The following is a 22,880-nucleotide window of genomic DNA, read 5'->3' on the forward strand; positions in this document are numbered from 1 at the left end:
CCTGTTATGCTGCATAGTAGTCTTAGAGTGGGTGCATCACCCCCATATCCATTAATCATCAGATCACTAGAGGCTTTAGGAACAGGAATAGTCATTGTTATTGGCTTATGGAATTTTCTTCTCCTGGGTTCCAATGTGACAATAGGGCTAAATGTGGCTTTGTTGCCTAAAATCTTCTTCACAAGCTCATTGTGCATAGGTTGAGCCTAACCAAAGACATGTACAAAATGAAAGTCTTAATTATTGGTATCTGAACAATCATAACAACATCCTCTTCTTCTCCACAGTGGCCAACCAGATGCCTTTGGCAGGTCCACAATCAGGACGTAAACACAACAATCTTCTCTCACTTTTGTTCACAAGTGACTGGTGTCTTTGTTTCTGGCAATAACATATATTCATCATCATTCGTAGCCATTGGGCAATGTCTTTGATGAATTTGACTATATATTTAAAGCTATATAGATCTCATTACCCATTGCACATTCCACGTGCCTCAATTAATTACAATTCCATTTTCTGCTTACTCCTGTCTTCTACCCCTCATTTATATACTCATTTAAATATTTGTATGGTGTACACTTTCATAAAAGTACATGTCAGTGTACATCATACAAGAATTACAACAATATAACTATTAATAAAAGCATCCATAAATACTGAACAGTGATTTCAAAGGGCTATCTAAATAACATAATTTTTAGTAAAGACAGGGATGATTCTTCAGGCTTCCCCCTATTGGCAGGGATCTCCATAGCCTGCCATACTATAGGCTCAGTCCCTTCAAAGGCCAACCAAACCTCAGGGGGATGGGGAAACACAATGAGTGCATCAAAGGATTTCAGTGATTGACATGGCGCATTATGGTCCTTAAAGTACTTGCAATCCAAGTTGCTTAAGGCTTTGTGAATTAGCGCTAGGGACCTTGAGCCTCACCTGATGGCAAATTGGCAAGTGCTCATCATGCTGCCAGGAGCCTGCTCCTGCATTCTGTACTAGCTTCAGTTTTCAGACCAGATACAGGGGTAGCCCCACATAAAGCATGTTACAGTAAACAAGTCTTGAGGTTATCAATGCATGGACCACTTTGGTAAGGCTATTATGGCCTTGTTAAGGAATGCAATTAATGGGTTAATACCCTATGAGCCAGCAGAGATGACTCAATGCACCTGCAGCCATCTTGAGATTCTCTTATCTGTGTTACTGGACAGATTTGACAAGTATCTTTGTGTATAAAAGGGCTACAGCCTGCTGTGTGGGTTGTGGTAGGAGACTGCAAGAATTGCGGAAGGCTGTCTGTTGGAACTATGGATTTGAGTGAAGACTTTTTGAAGAGATTTTGGACCTCCAGTGACAGAGATGGCTCAAGATGTACCTTGCACACCTGTTCCTTCAGAAGGACTCCAACCAGAACAGACAATTGCTATTAGCGCTAAAGGCTGCTCCTTCTGAGAATTCTTTGAAAAATCTTCAAGCCCATTCAGTAGCTTCTGTTATTATTTTCTCTGAATAAAATAGATACCATTCCAGCCAGCTCCATGCACCCAGCTCATTCCTTCACTCCTACTTCTCTTCTCCTTTAGCATAAGTGGGAATACATAGCTGGAAACGTCAATTAACCATTGCTTCTTGTTATGTGTAAAGCAAGAACTATGCTTAGCAGCTTCCAAATAAACCAGCATTCGAAAGCTAACTTTAAACATTGCTCCATCTCCTAGTTTATTTGGAAGCCATGAAGCAGTACCTCAGTTATGTCATAACAAGAAGCAATCGTTAACAAGTGGCTTCTGGGCTGGTTTCCCTGCTCAATTGAAGGTAGGTGCAAAGGAACTGTTGCAGATTCATTGAGTATATGCATATCCTGGTTTATAAAGGCAGGAATCGTTTGTGCAAAGATAACCAGCGGTCTCCAGAGAAATGAAGGTTGTTTCTGAAATTCTGAATTACCTGCTGCGACTTCTCAAATGGGAGCCAATGCTTTAGTAATTCTCCATTGCTGTTGCTTTTTTATTTCCAAGTTTTGTACAGAATAGTGTGCAAGCATAGTAAGACAATGCCAAATGGATACCAGTGTGCACATCTGCAAAAAGGATCTAAATGCAATCTTATGTGTGATTGCATCAATGTGGTTTTTTGCTTGTTTGTTTTGTAAAGTTTTACCAATGTGCATGTCTGTTATGATTAACTGTAGGTTAATCATAACCCATGTGCATGTCTGTTATGATTAACCAGAGGTCCAGAAATAGTTTTATTAATTTTTCTAGCTACTGGAATTCAGGGGGAGTGACATACAGGAAAGAGAACCCAGATAAATAATTAAAAATGGAATGAAGAAACTCCTCTCATCAACAGAAATGCTGCCAGTTAGATAATGTAAAGTCTTGTCCTCATTTCTCTTACCTGCAGACCAACACGAATTCGCTTGGTTAGTGCTCCCTCTGGAAAGACAGCCTGTACTTGAGGTACTACTGTACTGCTTAGCACACCACCCTCAGGTCCAATGAGGTTACTGTCTTGTTTGACTCGGGACACCACTGCAAAGTACTGTGGGAAGTCCCGAGTGATGATACGACAAATGCGTTTCTTCTCCAGCTCCTCTGGTGTGTCAAGGACTACGTAAAAAGAAACCATAGTTAAACCATAATTATTTCCTACAGTAAACATATATATATATATATATATATATATATATATATATATATATATGGGTTGCGGTGCTCATCTCGCTTTATTGACCGAGGGAGCCGGTGTACAGCTTCCCGCCGGAGTGGTACCTATTTGGTATCTACTTGCAATTTTACGTGCTTTCGAACTGCTAGGTTGGCAGGAGCAGGGACTGAGCAACAGGAGCTCACCCCGTTGCAGGGATTCGAACCACCGACCTTCTGATCGGCAAGTCCTAGGCTCTGTGGTTTGTGAGAATTCACAAAGTTGCTGGTAAATGTGTTTGTCTTACGCATGAGTCATTTTAAACTGTTCTGACTTACAGAAAGAAGGCAAATGCCACAAGTCTTTTGATGTTCTATTTGTCTTTTTCTACTTATTCCATCGTATGCCAGGTTAATAGACTGAATGGTCTTGCACACAAATATTCATTGGCCACATGGCATTGTACCTGTCAGCTCAGAGGAGAGTTAGCCGCACAGAAACTACATATAGCAAATATGCATAGCAAATGCATGCAGTGGTTGCAGAATAATGTTTTTATTTATTTTTTAAGTTCATTATCATTTCATTTCTGTGGCTTTCAGACCTTTCTCCTTTCTTAGCACACTGTGTACCTTCATCCATCCCGTTTAGGATTTCATTCAGCTCATCCTCTGTAAATTCACAGAAATGCTCCTTCCAGTTGTCTCCATTCTCACTGCGCAGAATCACCAGCTCCCTTTCTTTACCACGTAAAGCCGCAAAGTGAGGAATCTCGACAATCACAGGCCTATTACAGCAACACAGCACGTTAAAGGACTGTGCCAAATGGGCAGCAAATCAATACAAGTTTTCTCAGTCTGTTACAAAGTGACCTGGAATACGGCCGGCTTCTTTGCCATTCCTGGATACGATCCTGAAAAAAGCATACTAGAACCACTTTGGCATTATATAGCTTGTTGTTAGGACCAGTGAGCAATGTACTCCCACTTTTTTATTATTTAAATAAAAATCACACAGCATCTATGGTACTTGCCAAAGCAGCAGGGGCTGGCATTGGGGCTGTAGAATTATAATCTGGAATGAATAAAGCCCACACATTTGAAACTTGTTTTGATGTGTGGAATCCTGTGCAATCACATTTATCATGCAGAATCTACTGTTATCTATGTATATACATATATGGACACATTAAAGAAAAAATATGATTTATAGGAGAATACAAATCTATTTAAGAAACAGGCCAAATCTGTCATCAATCTGCATTGATTTTATATTGGCTCTTTGTTTCAGTTGACATTTTCCAGACTCCTAATTTATAGTGAAAATGCCCAAATGATTATTCTATATTAATCTACAAGCGCAAAATCAAATTTCTGCTCATTGTGCCCATATTGTATATATGTTTCATCATAACTTGTGTTTCCCATTTTTGCAAAAACTATAAATACATTTGTGTATCAATAGTCTCACAATAATAACTGAATTACATAGGCCATCTTGTATATATCATGCCAAGTTCTATGTTATATCCAATATATAACATATCACCGTTGTGTTGGTGACAATAGAGGCAAAATATTGTACAGTAGATTCCTACAGTTCCAGTCCAGGTTGCTTTGCGACAGACGTCAAGCACACAACAGCTATAACAACTGTTACATTTCACAGCTAGGAAGTTCTCATGCTAAATCATAAGTGGAGTTCAAGGAACTTTAAGAAAAGGTACAAACATATCACCAAAACAAAAACCACATACCACAAGGGCTGGAAAATGGTCCACTAAAGGTTAGGTAAATACAGAATTTAAAATCATAGAAAGGGACAATGTCATGGGCACAATGACATAAAAATAATATTGCAGAAGGAGAAGAATGGGAAGGCCAGCATCCATCAATTTGTTTTAAGTCTCTCCTACCCAAGAAATTTGGTCCCTGGAGGCCCCAGCTGAAGGATTCGGCTGACCAAACTTTCTCCCTCATTAAGTGGGGGAGGAGCCGTAGGCAGGTGAAGTTTACTGAGTACATCCAAAGCAGCAGTGAAAGAAAGAAAATAAATAAGCTTTATGTATTTTGTTTTCCAAAACCCCAGTGCACTGTCTGCTCAAGAGTGGAATTAGGCTGTACACTGAACAGGTTTCTGCCTTGATTTGTTTAGGTATGCCCCACTGAGCCTGATAATTCATAAAAAGAGCTCCGCAGAATTTTGCAACCTTATCTTGTCCTCAGTAGGTTCAGTGGTATGCTAGCATTGCTTCTAATATTAATGGGAGCAAGATCCAGTCTTCAGGACCTATGAGCAAATGAATTAATGTAAGGCTTGGCTTGGCAGGAAGTGTTCAGTGACTTTGATTTCACTGCCAGGACGCCACTCAGGAAAGTGCCAGCGGTGTAAGACATGCCCTTGAGAAATGGTATGTAAACTCTTAGTACATGTGAGTTTCCATAGACATTCCCCACTAGGCTGAAAGGGTGGGGGGGGGAAACCAAAAGTTGTTGAGTTTACTGTGAGTGTATTGGAAGGAGGAGAAACAGGTAGATAGAGGAAGAGAAGAACTGAAAATACAAAATGTGACAGCAAAGGCTTTCCTTAGTTTGGGTTTGATGCTTTTCTTTAAACAGTTTTCTAGTATTGAAGGGCGCTTTCGTAAACCCTAAAAGCAACCCTTTTATCACAGATGTGCATCTACCCATCTTTTCAGGCTTAGGAATCTTCTAGTTCCTCTATTGAAACACAGCAACAACAAAATAATGAGTTAAATGGTTGATGGTTTTTCCTCCTATGCTGCATTCTAGAGATATATCCCATTCTTTCCCCAAACCCCATTCTCCAGAACTAAATGCTAGTTAAGATAACTGGCTGAAAGTTTAGGGACTACAGGGCCTTAAATTTGCTTCACGCTGGATTTACGCTGTTCCTTTGACATCTTCATCCTTTTATCCGTTTTCAGCTGAAGCCATTCGCTCTAAGCAGAGGGGGGTTTCCTTTGATCATCCATTTTTGGATGCCACCATTGGTAAGGGAAATTGCTGATAAAATAAAAGTGTTGAAAACTGCTGGTTTCAGCAGAAAATTGCTAAAACAAGTGCAGCACGTCTGATCTTTCTGTGGGGTACTGCAGTAGAAGGAATAAAATGCAGCCCCAGAAAAATCATAGGTTTGTGCTTCCCAGGCAGTCCCAATTACTGAGAAAATATCCACTGAGAGAACACAAGTCCCCCTTGAAAGCAGCTTTAGCTTTTCTTGCATCTTTCAATAGATGTTATATTTACATTTGCAACATTTGTGCTATTTTCATTTTACCCTTAAAAGCGAATATGTAATTAATTGACTGCAATCACGAAACGATTTCTGCTTTAAAAGCCCAGCGTGGATTAAACAGACTTATTCCAGGAAGCACACTAAACCTTGAGTTGTAGCTACTGTGCTTTAAATAAGGGGAAAAAACAAAACAAGCTAATTGAATTATTGCTGGCCTAACAGTGTTGCGCTTTTCACTGCAGAGCCCATCAGCATAAAATAAATCAGATACAACATTTTCACTTCAAGCACTGAAGTGCTGAGCCACCCCAGAGTAGATCACAAAACGAAACCATCTTTGTCATGTTTTTTAGAATTACCTTGGATAATTAAAAAAAATTCTTACCCAAGAAACTGAGCACCAGAAGGCCCAACTTCAATTAAACGGCTAGCCAGACCTTCTCCTTCCACCATTGGAGGCATTGTGGCCAGTCTATGACGTTTGACCAACCGGCAGGTAACTCGTGTTGGAGCAGTGCACTTCCGGGGTGGAATAATAATTCGAAGTCCATTGTGTCTGCAACCCCGCATAGCACCACCTCGAGCATCCACCATAAAACTGACGAGGAAACTGAAAATTGGGAGAAATAATGCAATCTGATTTGGAAGTCATTCATAATGTTTGTTACTAAATGTCCATTCTTAATGGCCCGTGTCAACCAAAATTATGTGTTGTGTGCTACCCTATATCCACAGCTTTACATATTAATTGCAATGAAGTAAGTGTTAACTATTACGGTATCTCTTTTCAGTAATAATATTAATAGAAATCAGACTTAAGAAGATAATACATATGTAAACTCATGACAGTTAATAGAAATGCGAAGAGACATGATGTGTATTCCTTGGCCTGTAAATATCTCATTTCAATGGGTTGCGTTATGCAGTTGCCCACAAAATTGCAGTCATGGTTGGCTGTGCTGGTTTGTATATGTCCATCAGCAACATAGTAAAATAAGATTAGGAATAACACTGAATAAAAATAGTATTCGGATACTCAGAGATTACATAATTACTGTAAATAAGAAGTCCATTTCAATTTTTGTAGATTTTGTATCTAGCGATTGAAATGAGTAAAGATTCTAGGACAGCAGGCCAGATCCTTATCTGAACCTAGCCTTGTGGGCCAAACCTGACAGTAGGCAGGGCCCATTTGACATCTCAATGATACCATGCCAGCTGATTGAGCACTTGGAAGTCCCTAAACTGTGGGACTCCAAACCAACATGCAGAGCTTGCGAAGAGTCTGATGCTTTCACTTTACCACGTCTCAGCTAATAGATGGTAGAGGCAAGGCCAGCTTTCTACAGGAGTTGGCCATGTGAGAAAGTTCCCTGCAGGGAGCTGACTCACACACCCTATCTAGCAGGGCTTTGGTTTTGGTGCACATCAGCTGATGGAAGGCAGAGCTGGAGCCTGCCTTGCCAATGTGCAATCAGGTCCACACTTTAAGTTGTGCATTGGTAGTGGTGTCTCTACCTGTCCCACACTGAAGTTGCATATGATGCCAGATGTGGGGTAGTGGGCACGATTCAGGGGAAATGGCCTTGCAGGCTATATTAGAACCCCTGGCAGGCAAAGTGGGGCCAGAGTGTGCATAAGACCTATAAGACCTTGATTTGTTTTCATAAGAACTGTCAATGAAAGCAAGCAAATTGCTGACATTCTTTAACAGCTGGCAAGATCCCCACCAAATGGTTAAGGAAATGTAAAATGGGCTGAAATTGGTGAAAAAATGCCAACACTATTTTCCCTTCCCAGTTTTTCTAATGTTGCTGTGATGGGATAATGAGCTGCTTGTGCGTAAAAGCTTGATCCCGCTGGGGTTTGGCCGGTCATCCAAACCCAGGCACTAACGGAGCCCCCAAAAGCATGACTCCGTCAGTCGCTGGTAGAATCTGACAGTGGGCGTCTACGGAACTTACGCCAACATAAAAGCTGTTTGACGGACATGCGCTTTCGTGACTCTCTGCGTGACAGTTTCCGGCGAAGGGAGGGAATTCCTAAAGGGGGTCTAGTTACCTCTTCACTATTCTCACTAGAAGCGTCTGAGAGCCTCCCCTCCGCTGTAACTCCTGCACTCCCCCTGCTGGTTCCTGCTTCTGCTGCAGAGTCTCTCCTACTCTGCTGGAGCCTGTCCAGCACCTCTAACTCCGATGGCAGTTCCCTGACATCCACCTCCCCCCCAGGCCCCCCTTCACCCCCTCCCGCCTCCTCTCCCACTGGCGGTGAGGGCGGAAAGCCCCTGAAAGAGCAATCCTCGTCATCAGAGGATTCAAACACTTCTAGCCACGGCGTCCCGTCTCTCTCCCCGTCTTCTTCTTCTTCGTCGGAGGCAGCTTCCTCACCCACCCCTGACTCTGGGAACCCTTCAAACTCTCCCTCCTCATCGGTGGTCCCAAAGTGTTCCCTTCTAAATCGTGCCACGGGTTGCGGTTTTCTTGGGAAACGCTGATGAAATGTTTCTATTAAGATCTCGTCATTCACTACCTCTGCTGGCACCCAAGTGTTTTCCGACTCTACTTCCCCCTCCCATTCTACCAGATATTCCACCTGATTCCCCTTCCACCTGGAATCAATGATTCCTGCCACGTTCATGTCGCGCTCTCTCTCTTCTATCACGAGCGTTTGGGTGGCCTCTCTCTCACGCTCCCCCCACTCACGTCCCTCTCGGTACGGCGACAGTAATGACCTGTGAAATACTGGGTGTAATTTCATGTGACTGGGCAGTCTGAGTTTGAATGCTACTGGGTTGACCTGCTGTATGACCTCAAAGGGTCCCAATTTCTTGGGTCTCAATTTCTTACTCCCACCCTTGAACGGTAATCCTTGGGTGGACAACCACACTCGGTCTCCCACCCTTATGATTTCACCTTCCCTCCTATTTCTGTCTGCTTGCTTCTTATATTCTTCCTTGGCTCTCTCTAAGTTAAGTTGAAGCTGACGGTGGATCGCTTCCATCTCTTCAAAAAAATGTTCCGCTGCCGGCACGCTCCATCTCTCCCCCCCCTCTCCTGGGAATGCCCGGGGATGGCACCCATAGTTTGCCAGGAAAGGACTCATCCCTGTGGACACATTCTCCGCGTTGTTGTAGGCAAATTCGGCCAGCGGTAGCTTATCTACCCAATCATTTTCTCTGTCCTTTACATAACACCTCAGGTATTGTTGCAAAATGCCGTTTGCCCTTTCCGCTTGCCCATTAGTTTCTGGGTGTCGGGCAGTGGAGAAATTGAGTTCTACTTGCAGTAAGCTCATAAGTTTCCTCCAGAACCTGGAAGTAAATTGTTTGCCTCTGTCACTGACCACCCTCAAGGGGGCGCCATGCAACCTGAAAATATGCTCTACAAACAACTTGGCGGTCTCCTCCGCTGTAACAGCATGTGAACAGGCTATAAAATGACACATTTTGGTTAATAGATCTACCACCACCATAACAGCTGTTTTGCCTTTGGATTTTGGCAGGTCCGTCATAAAATCTATGGATACTGCCTCCCAAGGCCTTTCTGGCGTGGGTAAGGGTTGTAATAGCCCCGCTGGCGCCACCCTCTCTCCTTTTGCTCGCTGACACCTGTCGCAACCCCTAACATATTCCCGTACGTCCTCCCTCACCTTGGGCCACCAAAACTCCCTGGTAACCAACCACATGGTTTTGTGCTGTCCAAAATGTCCCGCTGTGGGGCTGTCATGCAACTGCTTGAGTACTCTGCCCCTCAGTTCCCCATCTGGTATGTACAGTGCCCCTTTGTAATACAACGCCCCGTTCTTTTCTTCAAATCCCCCTGTGTTCTCTTCTGTCCTCCTGAGTTCTCTGAGTTTCTCTTGGGCGTATTCATCGTTCTCCGTACCTTCCATCAGTTCCCTTTGCCCCACCAATGCCGCCCCACACACCCAGCGGTCTTCGGAGATTACATGCCTTGCCTCAGGCGCTCCCTCCCCCTCTAAGTACTCAGGTTTCCTGGAAAGGGCATCCGCTCTCACGTTCTCTGAACCTGGCACGTAACGAATCTCAAAGTGGAATTTGGAGAACTCCTGGGCCCATCGCACTTGTCTCTGGTTCAGGACACGGGCTGTTCTCCAATATTCCAGATTTTTGTGGTCAGTTCGGACTTGAACCTTGTGTTGCGCCCCAATCAGCAAGTGCCGCCATTTCCGGAATGCTTCATGAATGGCGAGCAGTTCTCTGTCGTACACTGTGTAGTTCCTCTCGGATTTGTTCAATTTCCGCGAAAAGAATGCACACGGTCTCCATTCCGACGTATCCTTTCCCGGCTGGAGAAGCACGGCCCCCACTGCTCGGTCTGACGCGTCAGTCTCCACTCTCATTGGTTGTTGTAGATCCACGTGCAGAAGCTGTTCTTCCGACGCAAACGCCTGCTTTAGGCGTTCGAACGCCCGCTGCGCTTCTTCCGTCCAAACAAATTTCTTTTTGCTACTAAGACAATCTGTGATGGGCGCGGTCAAATGGGCAAAGTTTTTGATGAACTTCCTATAGAAGTTTCCGAACCCCTGGAACCTTTGCACGTCCTTCTTGGTCTTTGGTGTTTTCCATTCCAGTACCGCTTGAACCTTGCTGGGATCCATGGCCAATCCCTTGTCAGACAACCGGTACCCCAGGAATTCCACCTCCCTAGTATGAAACTGACACTTCTCCAGTTTCACCCACAGCCGGTTTTCTCGCAGTTTGCTCAGTACCTCTCTTACATCTCGCACATGCTGCTCCTCATTCTCTGAGTACACCAGGACGTCATCTAAGAACGCTACGCAGTTCTTGTAGAGCAATGGCCCCAGGACGTGATTCATGAATGATTGAAAACAGGCGGAGCCTCCTTGTAATCCGAAAGGCATAACGAGGTACTCAAACGCCCCCAAGGGGGTGAACATAGTGGTCTTCCACTCATCCCCCTTCCTCACACGTATCAAGTTATATGCCCCCCTAAGGTCCAGCTTGGTAAAAATCTTCCCTTTTCTCACCTGTGTCAGAATGTCATCAATTCTAGGCATAGGGAAAGTCACTGGTTCTGACACTGCATTCAGGGACCTGAAATCACACACAAGTCTGGGCTTGCCCGTGTTTTTTTTGTCCACAAAGAACACTGGACTGCCCCCCACCGCTCGTGACTCCCTGATGAAACCTCTCTTGAGATTCTTGTCAATGAACTCCCTTAACTCCTGCATCTCACTGTCTGACATTGCATACAGCTTCCCCACTGGCAATTGTGCTCCTGGGAGTAAGGTAATTTGACAGTCAAAGGGTCTGTGCGGGGGCAATTTATCCGCTTCCTTTTCGCTGAATACGTCAATCAAGTCAGCGTATTGTGGAGGCACCTTCCCCTTGTCCATCACTTCCACCCCTGCTAGAGTGGCCCTGCTGCCTGCCTGGGCCTCTCCCTCCTTGCAGTGTTCTAGGCAATGTGCTGATCCAAAGGAAACCACGCGCTGATGCCAGCCTACTAGCGGATCATGTAGTGCCAGCCAGCTCATTCCCAAGATAATAGGGGCTCCTCCCAGGGTGGCTACGTTAAACGCTATCAGTTCTGTGTGCCGTGCCACCCTCATTATCATTGGTACAGTCTGTTGGCTCACTTCTCCTCCCAACAGCTCCCTCCCATCAATCGTGGTAACCTGCAAAGGCTTACTTAATGGGATAGTCTGTATCTGGTGCTCAGCTGCAAACTCCTTACTCATGAAATTACATGAGCTACCTGAGTCCAATAGCGCTCTTATCTTTAGTGGGTGTCCGTTTGCCAGTTCCAGCAACACCTCTATCACAAGTGCTGGTCTTGGGGGTTCCGGCGTGGGCACGTTCACTACTCCCTGGCCTGGCTGCTGTGCCCCGATGTTGGCAACCAGGCGTTGGCTTTTACTTGCTCCTTCATTTCATCCTCCTCCTTCCCCCCAACAGTTCCTGCCATCCCTTGCCATTCCTTCCTTTGCGGACAGACTCTGGCAAAGTGACCTGGCTGTTGGCAGAGATAGCATCTCTTGCCGCTCTTTCCCTCCTTCTTCCGCCCTTCACTGGTGTTTGAAACTGTGCGCGCGCGCGCTGCTCCAAGTTCCATCGGCTCTGCTGGCGGGAAAGGCTGCTCCGGAATCTCTGGAATGCGGAAGTCCTTCCAACGTTCCCCCTTTCCTTCCCGCTTTTCCAAAGCTCTAGCCTCCTGGCGTGCTCCTATGGACAGCGCTGATTTAGTCAGCTGGTCCATAGACTCCGCCCTAGGCGCCCGGGAAAGTTCATCTTTCACTGCCGGAGAGAGACCTTCTTCAAATAGCATTTGAATAGGTTCACTAGCAAGGTTCCACCCCAGTCTATGAATCAGCATGGTGAACTCAGTCCAGTACTCACGTACAGATCGGCTCCCCTGTTTACAAGCCATCAACTCCCTGCGCACCATCCCCTGCTCAATCTCGCTGGAAAACATCAAGTCCATGGCGCGAAAAAACTTCATTGTGTCCTTTAAGATTTCATTATTGGCTGCCATCAGGGGGCGAACCCAGTCCCTCGCCCCTCCCTCTAGATGGCCAATCACGTACGCCACTCTAGAGTTCTCATCGGGGAAGTCATCAAACAGTAGATTGAGAGCATATTGCATCTCTGTTCTAAAGGCTTGATAGTTCCTGGGATTCCCCCCAAATTTCTGCACCAATCCAGGCACCCTTCTGGCAAGTGGGGTGGTTTTCCCCTTATCTGCATCTTGAGCCCTCCTCTCCTCCAGCCTCGCCGTTTGCAGTGCGAGCTGGACCTCCAACGCCCTGTACCTTTCTTCCAGGCTTGGATCTGCTCCAGCTCCAGCTGCCCCGGTTCCTGCTGGTTCACTCATGATGCCCTCTGCTTGCACAAACAGCTTTCGGACACTGTCAGATTGCTGTGATGGGATAATGAGCTGCTTGTGCGTAAAAGCTTGATCCCGCTGGGGTTTGGCCGGTCATCCAAACCCAGGCACTAACGGAGCCCCCAAAAGCATGACTCCGTCAGTCGCTGGTAGAATCTGACAGTGGGCGTCTACGGAACTTACGCCAACATAAAAGCTGTTTGACGGACATGCGCTTTCGTGACTCTCTGCGTGACAGTTTCCGGCGAAGGGAGGGAATTCCTAAAGGGGGTCTAGTTACCTCTTCACTATTCTCACTAGAAGCGTCTGAGAGCCTCCCCTCCGCTGTAACTCCTGCACTCCCCCTGCTGGTTCCTGCTTCTGCTGCAGAGTCTCTCCTACTCTGCTGGAGCCTGTCCAGCACCTCTAACTCCGATGGCAGTTCCCTGACAGTTGCTTCCCCTTGTTTCCTGCTTTCTCACATCCTCAGTCCCTTGAAGCAAAATTGCATCCTTTAATACCTTATACAAATGTTTATCAAATACAATACATCATTCTTCACAATCAGAACCTTTCCCCAGTGAGATCTACATGCAGTTATAACAACCCTCCAAGCTAATGGGTGATAATTAGGAGACACGATTTGCCATCCTGAAGCATGCCATGCGCCCTGCATCTTCCCTATTTCACCTATCTAAGGCTGCCAATACTTTTTCCCAGCAGGGTTCTTGCCCCTCAAAATCTTCATGAAAAGGAGATTATGGAACATCCAGCTACAGCGACAGAAATTATTTCACCTTCCGACTTTTCATTTTTGGGGTACATCTCTTAAAAACACACACACACACAAAGTTGGCAACTCTATTTCCTACAGAGAGTGCAATTCAGTGTGGTGATTTTGCCACAGTCTACAAACTGTTTGCATGCCTCTGGTCTAAATGTGCAAATGTGCTATTTCTTAACGGATGGAGCTGCTTCTTCTTAAGAGATGGAGCTTCTTAAGAGATGGACCTCAACCAATTTTCATAAAGGCATGGAATATCACTTTTGGATAGAAGGATAAATAATTATTTTCAACAACTCAACCCTACATCTAAAAATGATATAAATAGCAGGAAGGGTCATGCAAAAATTTTCAGGGAGGTTTAATTTCAAATGCACAGAACTTGCTTTCATCTGTAAACCTCTGCTCCTACAAGAAAACAAGCTATATCAAATATGATAGTCCACATCAAACACACACAAACACACACACACACACAGGGCTTATCCAGTTGGCCCCTTATGCTCCCATGACGTAACAGAAAGACTGTCCATGGAGATATGATAGCAAAAAACTTGCAGAGCTGTACTCATAGTAGGCAACGGAAAGGTTGTGGCATCTAAGGATAATTATGAATGTTTGCATAGCATCCAGCTAGGGGTCAGAAGAGGCTAGACACTGCTTTTAGCCCACTACTCATTATTTCTTCTTACATACTACCAGCCCAGAGGATGATCCTGGTGGTTAGCTTTCTCCTCCTTAGTTTCAGCATTGCCTTTGTAGAACTCAACAGGGACAAGGATGGGGAGAAAACTAGAATTAGTTGGATCTGGCTGCCATCGCCTCTAGCACCTGACTTCTGTCCTACCAGTAGTCCTATAGTCACACCAGAGCAAGTGAAACTATGGTTGTAGTCTTTTTACTAATGAAAACAGGCAAAAGAGACAGCATGCTACACACAAAACATTCAGATATGCTGTTACATTTGAATTAGTTGGTTAAACAGGCAGGCAGACATGGTTCTCATCACCCAGCTGGAAACAACAGCCCTCAATAGACTACATCCACCACAGCCTCACACAGGAGGTCTTCAAATTATGATTACCATTTGATGCAGGGAAACAAGGAGATAGCAGCAGACAGTTAGTCACAGTGAGGAATATTAGATACAAAACAGCTTGATCAGGTTGCTTCAGCATTTTTATCAAGTTTGCAAATAAGTTTGCAAAATAGTTGTGCTGCATTTTAGAGGGATAGCAAAAAACTAAGAGACCAATCAAATGCCTACTTAAAGTTAGTGGGCATGTTTCTCTTTGCATGAAGGCTACTGAATAGAATTCAAAATGTTCTTTGAGAAAGCAAGGACAGATTTTCTCTCGATAAGGGGTACTGCCTACATTTATCTGCATTTAGTTAGGCATGATAACGTTCCTTAAACTTCAAATGATGTATGCATTTTTAATTACATGAAGGATTTCAAGACTTGATGGCTCCAGGCATCTGCAATATAGTTACAACACACTAAAATGCATCTGAATTTATTGAGGAAAATCTGAAATAGAGCTAACGATTTGTAATGCACAATTCTATTTGCAGACTGAATTTTGTTCATGTAAAAATATTGCAAGCCTAAGCACTGCTTTTAAATTTTTCCAGTTACTTTAGGTATCCAATTAATAATTGCTTACAATATTTTTGTGAGGCTGGGAGTGTGGGAGAAAAGGATTGCATATGACAAGATTTTGGAGGTTTTTGGGAGACAATGTATTTCCTTGGTACTCTTCAAAAGGTAGGCTGTTAACATATTCAATAGACAGGCAGAAATCTTTCTCCTATACTAAGCAATGAATGGCATCAATGCACCAGAGCATCCTGAAGTGAATAAACGAAAAGGATGACAGAAGAAGGAAGGCAAAAGGAAGGCAAGTATTAAAAATGAAATTATATATAAGTTCACCTGCTGTTGTCATGGTCAAAACATGGAGATGAGCGGCTGCAACAGTAGCAAAACAAAAAAAGAGTGGATGAATAAATGAAATAAAAGGAGGAAGAGAAGCTGTTTTAACCTACAAATGGAGAGATGTAAAGTGAATATGTAAACACAGATTACAGAGAGAATATATATATAGGTGCAAAGATGAATGAAACAGGATGTCCCTCTCTGATCTCTGCTGATTGGGGGGGGGGGGGACTCAAGCCCTCATTGCAAATTTATTCCACCTCCAAAAAATATGGAGGACACATAGAAACACTTGCCTGTATCAGTGTTCCAGGCAGCTCCATATGTGTGCAGATGTATAAATAGCAGGGAGCAGTTGTGCTTTAATGCATCTAGTTCATGGGCAACTGCATATGGAAATAGCCTCTTCAATGTTATATCTTCCATATGATACAGTTAAGAGCTTTTCAGTGGTCTCCATATGGCAGGCTATAAAGCTTTAATCCAAAGGTAGCCAACATGGTGCCTTCCAAATGTTATCGGATTACAATTCCCATTATAACTAGCCACTAGTTATGCTGGTTGGGAGTTACTTCAACTATATCAAGAAGGCAACACACTGGCTACCCATGTTTTAATCAGTCATCAGGTACTTGGAATGGACAAATGAGTTCTCTAGAGAAGTTTTTTTCCCCCATGGGCTAAAATAAACCAGCAACAGCTGCAGCACAAATTGGGTGTCAAACTCCTAACACTGAACATAGTACCACACAATTATGAATTCACTGCACAATCCTATGTATATATACTCAGAAGTAAGCAACACTGCATTCAATTGGGCTTAATTCCAGGAAAACACTATAGCATTACAGTCTTGGTTATATATTGGAATTTAATTCTACTGAGAAATCGTTAACATTAAATGCATTGAGCATTGATGTCAGTAATGTATTGTTATGATAGACCCATCTTCACTCTTAACTGCTTTTTTTCATTCCTGCCTCCCTGAAAAAAAAACCTGTTGATTATCGTTGAATTGGCCAATATAGACCTATTTCCATTCTGATTTCTAGATTAACACATTTGACTTTATAATTAATTATATGTCTTTATTTTTTCAAGTTGTTCATATGTTCATATTAGGCTTCATTTTTGTTTATTTTTCTGACTTAGGTTCCTTGTTTCCAATTTCTTATCCTATCTGCTTCAAAATTGATGCATTCATTGCCATAGTTCTCTTGTCTGTGATTATGAGGGGAAATTGCATCTTATTATTTTCAAGGATATGAAACTGCTGTTCATAAGAAGCTTTTTTAAAAAAATAAAAAACTTTATTGTAGGAAGTTTAGAAATACTTTATTAAAGGAACAGCATAGAAATACTATTTGGTTTAGAAATACTTTAAAAGCTTATATGTAATTTTATGTTTATTTAAAGAGCTTCCAGCTGCTAGGTCCTGTTTCCACTGCTGTTTGTGAGAATACCATACTGGGTTAAAAATAAATAAATCAGTTACCTTGTTAGCAGTGATCCAATCTCCTTTTTTGAAGACAGGCAGCTAAGAATGATAACTCTAATTATTTATCAATTTTATGCACCAGTGCTACATTCCCTCCATAATCCTCCCACCTCCATCAAAAATGGGATAAATTTGGAAAATTATCATGGGAATTACAATATCCTGAGTTTCACAATTGAAAATCTTTCAGAAATATTATTCACTAATTGGCATTGGCCATTAGAATAATGGAGAACAAAAACCTTAGATTATCTGTGTGAACACTCATAATAAGAATCAAACGGGATAAAAAACAACCAACCTACCATGCAGTCCAGCCCGTACTGACAAAGGAGACTTACCCAACCAATATAGTTCAATTTAATCTGTACAATCTAGCGGACCAGTCAGATGTTTCTCTGTAGAAGTGTGTTGAGGAGATACAGATTGTGTGGGCAAAGCCTATGCATGAACAGCTTGTACACCCATAGGCTCTGTGCAGATAACACAATCAATGTCTGGATACATGGATTCAGGGGTAGCAGGTGTGATCCCAATCCATCCTTCACAAATTGATCACATGAAGATACGGTATGTTTTCTAAACAAGCTTTAAGGCCTTCCCCTTTAGTCTAGTGCTCTGTTTCAGGCAAGAACTTCAGAGCTTCTCCGTTTCATTAGAAGTAGCCAATTTATACCTGCATTCCCTTCCTTTGTGGAATAAATGAATGCATTTTCTGCGGGCACACATACGCATGTTCTCTGTGCACTGAGGTAGTTACACGGAGAAGCTCTGAAAACGGAATCCATCATATGCTGATACTTATTCACAGAGTAAACTTAATTGAACTCCATGTATTTTTGCCTATTGCATATATATTTTTGCTTCCAAGTTAAAAAAAAAAATCTAGCTGATATTGTGCCATCATTTTACCAAGCACACAGCTGGTTGCCAGTATACATCAGTTCTGATGTAAAGACCATCTGTTCATTCCAGTCTTTTTCTTCCTCTTGCCACTCTTTCTAAATGCATCCAAACTGTTGATAGATATAATCCTGTTCAAATTTTGACACTATCAAATTGTATTTTGTAATCTAAGGTATAATAATGAAAGACCCTTCAAAGTACCATAACATCAAATTAAGATAATTGATAATGAAACTATGTTATTAAGAACATTATATTTGCCAGATTGCTTAAATGGGTGTGGTGCTGGTATCCCTTCTCTCTTGACATATTCCATGTCCTACAGATTCTAGCTCTAGACAATTGTTCTTCACATCTAGGTGATGCAGGAGTTCCAATCATGTGGAAACATATGTGTGGGCATTTACTCATGCATAGGCTCTTGGTATGCACATGGCCAGTGATGTGCAAGACACTGCGGGTGGAGTCAGCTGTGTACTCTCACTGCCCTGTTTAATCAAAAGCAGCTTATACATGACTGAATGGAATTTTTATGCTTCATTGTCTCTTGAAGCCTTCCCCTCTAAACTGATGAAGGCCTCCTAAAAGCAGCTAAGAACTGTGATTGTCAATTTTATCCATTATTACAAGTATAAGAAACTGTAAAACTGCACCTTTCCAAAGGCACTGACGTTCAGTGGTTCAATTGGGTATTTTGTGGACTTTACACTTTAGATGTAATGTATATTCTCCTCTTATTTTGAAATGGAGTAAGCCATCACTGTTGAGTCTGAGAGTCCTCCCGTCAATTATGCTGAGTGAGGCCCTTGACTTCTGCCCCAAAGCCCCACATGAAAGCACCACTGATATTTGCTTCAAGTGGTAATATCTTCAATAGAAAATGGTCATACAAGGTCTGAGCCTTAACCTGCTGAAATCTGGACTCCCAATGATTTAAAGATTCAACATTATATTCAAGAGCTTTAGGTCTGGCTTAGGGCATGTCCACATTACCGATTTGTATTTGTTTCAGACAAGTTTAACCGCCATTGCTTCTAGCAAAGAAATTTGTTGGGATCTGCAAAAAAATTTTTTTCATTGACTGTTGAAGTCACAAATTCTTTGGGGTCTGGAGTTGTAATGCTACAAAATGGCTTCAATATGAAGTGTAATTGAGTCCTTTAATCTGAATGGTTAGAACTTTTGCATTGAAACAATAACACAGGAAAATGCACATCCAAAATAAGCATTAGTTCAAGCTGACGAGATTCTAATTATTATCTTCCTTTGTCTTCTGTTGTGTATTACTTACCCAGAATGAACGGGGCTAGCAGAAAGAGTGACATTGTCCAGGTTGTCAGGGCTCCAGCTTAAGCGATATGAATTTCTCTCACCTTCTTTGGCCAATGTGGATACCTTGAAATGCAAATAAATTTTTAACTTTTACAACACTGAACCAACCCAAACCAATGTTTTCTATGCCTCTGATGGAGTTGGTTCACAAAAAGCTATAAAATTCTAAAATGAAAGTGAAAAAGGTCATGTGTGTAATTTAGTTAATGACCAACTAAATATACTTCTGAGTTATTTAGATATCAAGCTCTACTCTGGAATCACTGTGGCAGCATTTAATTGCTCCTAAATGATTCCAGCCCAAAGGATTGTCATCCAACTAAATTATAGTCAGAGTAAACTCAGTGAAATCAACTAACATAACTTGAATCCATAGATTTAAATGGGTCTATGCCGAGTATGCCTTAAATGGATACACCCCCATAGCTTCTACCACTAAAAAGTGGCTACATAAAACAATATCAATTGCTGAAATGGTGGAACATGCTCAAACTGTCCAAATATGAGGGGGGGGGGGAAGAAATATATAAATATTTGAACTACATTTTTTACCATTTATTAATTTTTGGGGAAATCAAAACAACCTAGATTTGCCTCACCATGTCCTAATGTATCTTGTGCCAGTACTATTTCCTCTGTCAGAAAATTATAGAACATGGATATACAAGACTTATAGTCATTCCTCCCTTTAGACATGTATATTACTTCAGCTGTGAAGCACATAGATAATATTTATCTTCTCGGAACAGTGTATATACCTCAAGTGGGACATGATTGCAAAAGACACTGATCCCCCCCCCAAAAAAAAACACAGCTATACAGAGAATGCACTTGCAAATATTGTGTCTTATGAAGCAGTTATCTGCTTTATACTAAGTGGAAAATAATCTCTGTCCTCATTTGGAAAACCTAAGCAGCTGACGAAATAAAACTGCCAAAAATTGCGTGAAACTTTGCTGTAGATGCATTTAAGCATTTCTTTCATGCTACTTTTTTTGCTGACAGCCATAAAACAGTATTGTGAATGATACAGAGGAAAATTATTCAGCTAGACAACATTATAAAATCAGGCAATACCCAAGAAACACAGAGCAGTTGACAGTTCACCCAAACAGTGATAATGCATAAAATACAATTAAGAATGGCAACATTAAAGTTACCAGTTTGCAAAGCTACCAAAACATCTCACCTGGTGGCTGGGGATAACAACCGTGTCATCAATCATGGCGCTGTCTCTCAAGTAGGAGGCGTGGCTCAGAGTATGGGACCTGTCTGAACTGAAGGATCGTAGGCTGGTAGGTTGGCAACATTATCAGCAGTTGAGATGGTGTTGTGAAGATGGGATTGTGGGCAGAGCAAAGGAGTGAAGAAAGCATGCTATTAGCAAATAGAGTGCAACTTCCAGGGGGATGATTTAAGTACTCCAATAAAACCATCCACTCTTCCCCCCTCCCAACTTTCTTTCTCTTTTCTCAAAACCAATGGAATCCAACAGATTCAATCTACAATATGGAAATAGTTTGAAGTAGTAACCCTGTGGCTTATTGGTTTCCCTTATACTTAAAAGTTACAAGCAACCCATTCCATACTTCTTTGTCCTGTTGAAATATATATATCACTCATAATTTTAAGGGAATTCTTTAGGAAGGAAAAAAAATGAAGTAAGTTCCTCTGACAAGCAACGGTGTGTACTTAGTCCCCTGGAAGGTACACAGAAGGTAGCCAGCCATATGCTCTTTTCATAGTGCACAATTCTGCCTTTATATACCAGCAGAATTTATAAACAAGCAAAAACAAAACAAAACACTGTCACCTTTACGTCACCTTTATATGCACAACATATAAAATCATTTGCAGTAGCAATGATAGATGCAAAGCAAAATAAGCTACTTTCGTACACCAACTAATGGCTTAATTGAACTAACTGCTATCACCTCAAATATCAAAATGCAAACATACTAAGCTACATGGAGTTTCGGCTATAATTATGTACCTCAAATATTGATTAAGAAGCTTAAATCACTGAAACTATTACCAAGCTATAGTTCATATATTTGTGCTTTGTGTGCAATACTTAATATGTTTCCAGTTGCCTAGTAACATAATAATGTTAGGAATGAATTAAGATTGAAGAAACAGTTGAGTAGCAACATTTATTTACACAGCACATTTTACTACCTCAGTGTTAACTATTAATGAATATTAAACTTTTAAATAATGGAAAAAATATTTCCCATCATTAGTACATAAGTATATGTAGCTTACTCTCTCTCTCTCTCTATATATATATTACTATATATATATAAAGATTTTTTTGATATGTTCTTAATAGTTCTTATATTGTGATCTGTGGTTGCAATTCTGCATGCAATGACATGTACAGAAATCCTGTCAGTTTTGATTGGATTAAACTGAACTGAACTGATTTCAGCCGATTGATTGATTTCAAGCAATGGCTTTCCAGGGACCCTAGCTTTCCTCCCATGAGCAGAACAGAGTTCACAGAAGAGGGTTTTAGTGCTTGGGGAATTTTTGGGAATGGCATAGGCTACAGTGCAAAGGGCTGCTGATGGAGAAAACAGTTGGTCCCTCCCTCCCTCCCATAAATGGAGAGAGAAGCAACTTAGGACCCAAGTCAAATTGTATAATTATCTTCTAGTCACATTTTAACTGCTGAGGTATGATATGCAATGCAATCCTAAACATGTTTACAACACATGTGCCTCTGTTCTAAAAGGGAGTTAGTCCCCAAATTTGCAAAGGCTGGTAATAGCAACCTTGCATTTTTAAATAAACCTTGGAAGTGACAATAGCATAATAACTGTTACGCGTGTATCATTTTTAACTGAAGGAAGTTGAGCTAAGTCAACTTGTGGGGTGAGTGTTATATTTAAAAAAAAAAAGAATTGTTCCTTTAAAAATCAATGTAAGTGTTAAATATGTGGATAATATCGTGTCTGCTTTGGCCACGAAAACTTGGTCCTCAGAAAAATTGCTTGGCCTTCATTCAATTTTATCCTTTCTTTTTTTAAAAAAAAAAAACTTCAGTAGCAAAATCCCATTCTTTATAAATTATTGAAGCATCTGGAGCACCACCATGCAAGGTTGGCAAAGGACCCAAAATGATGCCCCAAAATGATGCTTTGTTAACTGAACGTTACAATAGTTAACATCATCCAATCAACCAGACATATATAAGGCTGAAATTACTACAGGCCTTTAAAGATGTTACTTGGTTTTTCTCTGGTGGTTGCAAACCACAACAACTGCAATTCATTCAAGTTCCTATCTAGATCCTGGGACTTGGTTATGCATATACCCCATTCGTGCAAAATATGGACTTTAGCCATTGATGGCTATACAAAGTTAACAAAAATTAGTGATAAATCAGGGGTCAAAATACCCCATTAACATTTTCAGACAGATATCAACATACTGTTGTCTTTAGCTACCTATGAAAGCAAAATGTAATTTATTTCAGATATGCTATTGAGGTATCTTAAGTAAAGCTGACCTGACAAAAAGAAACTCAAGGCTGTTGATCGTAAACAGATGCTATCCATTAATTTCACGCTATCCTCAGCCACACCAATTATTTATCAAGGCTTTTCTTCTCCTGACACCTTTTGTACTTTCTAACATTGAGTTAGTGATTCATAGAATCGC

General features: G+C 41.8%; 1 protein-coding gene and 1 long non-coding RNA gene across 44 annotated transcripts in view; one reads left to right on the forward strand and one right to left on the reverse strand.

The window, feature by feature from the left end:
* Window positions 1–324, forward strand: part of LOC310852923 — a 42,513-nt gene extending 42,189 nt beyond the window's left edge. The window contains exon 4 of the long non-coding RNA XR_014568441.1: window positions 288–324. This is a non-coding gene — a long non-coding RNA (uncharacterized lncRNA). The remainder of the gene's footprint in view (window positions 1–287) is intronic.
* ANK2 (ankyrin 2) overlaps window positions 1–22,880 on the reverse strand; it is a gene marked incomplete at its 3' end in the record, with an annotated part of 316,224 nt that overhangs the window by 36,030 nt on the left and 257,314 nt on the right. For 11 of the 43 annotated variants that reach the window (XM_083756190.1, XM_083756196.1, XM_083756188.1 and 8 more), the window contains 6 exons: window positions 20,404–20,506; window positions 19,174–19,277; window positions 6,293–6,517; window positions 3,282–3,436; window positions 2,401–2,612; window positions 2–206 (listed from right to left, as the gene is read on the reverse strand). In XM_083756190.1, coding sequence (XP_083612316.1) covers window positions 2–206; window positions 2,401–2,612; window positions 3,282–3,436; window positions 6,293–6,517; window positions 19,174–19,277; window positions 20,404–20,506 — 1,004 coding nt within the window. Of the gene's footprint in view, window position 1; window positions 207–2,400; window positions 2,613–3,281; window positions 3,437–4,564; window positions 4,664–6,292; window positions 6,518–15,475; window positions 15,512–16,973; window positions 17,016–19,173; window positions 19,278–20,403; window positions 20,507–22,880 lie in introns of all 43 variants that reach the window. The other 32 variants (XM_083756194.1, XM_083756187.1, XM_083756183.1 and 29 more) reach the window with 7 other exon arrangements.

Source organism: Podarcis gaigeae (genome assembly GCF_964106915.1).
Source record: "Podarcis gaigeae genome assembly, chromosome: 9".
Taxonomy (NCBI): domain Eukaryota; kingdom Metazoa; phylum Chordata; class Lepidosauria; order Squamata; family Lacertidae; genus Podarcis; species Podarcis gaigeae.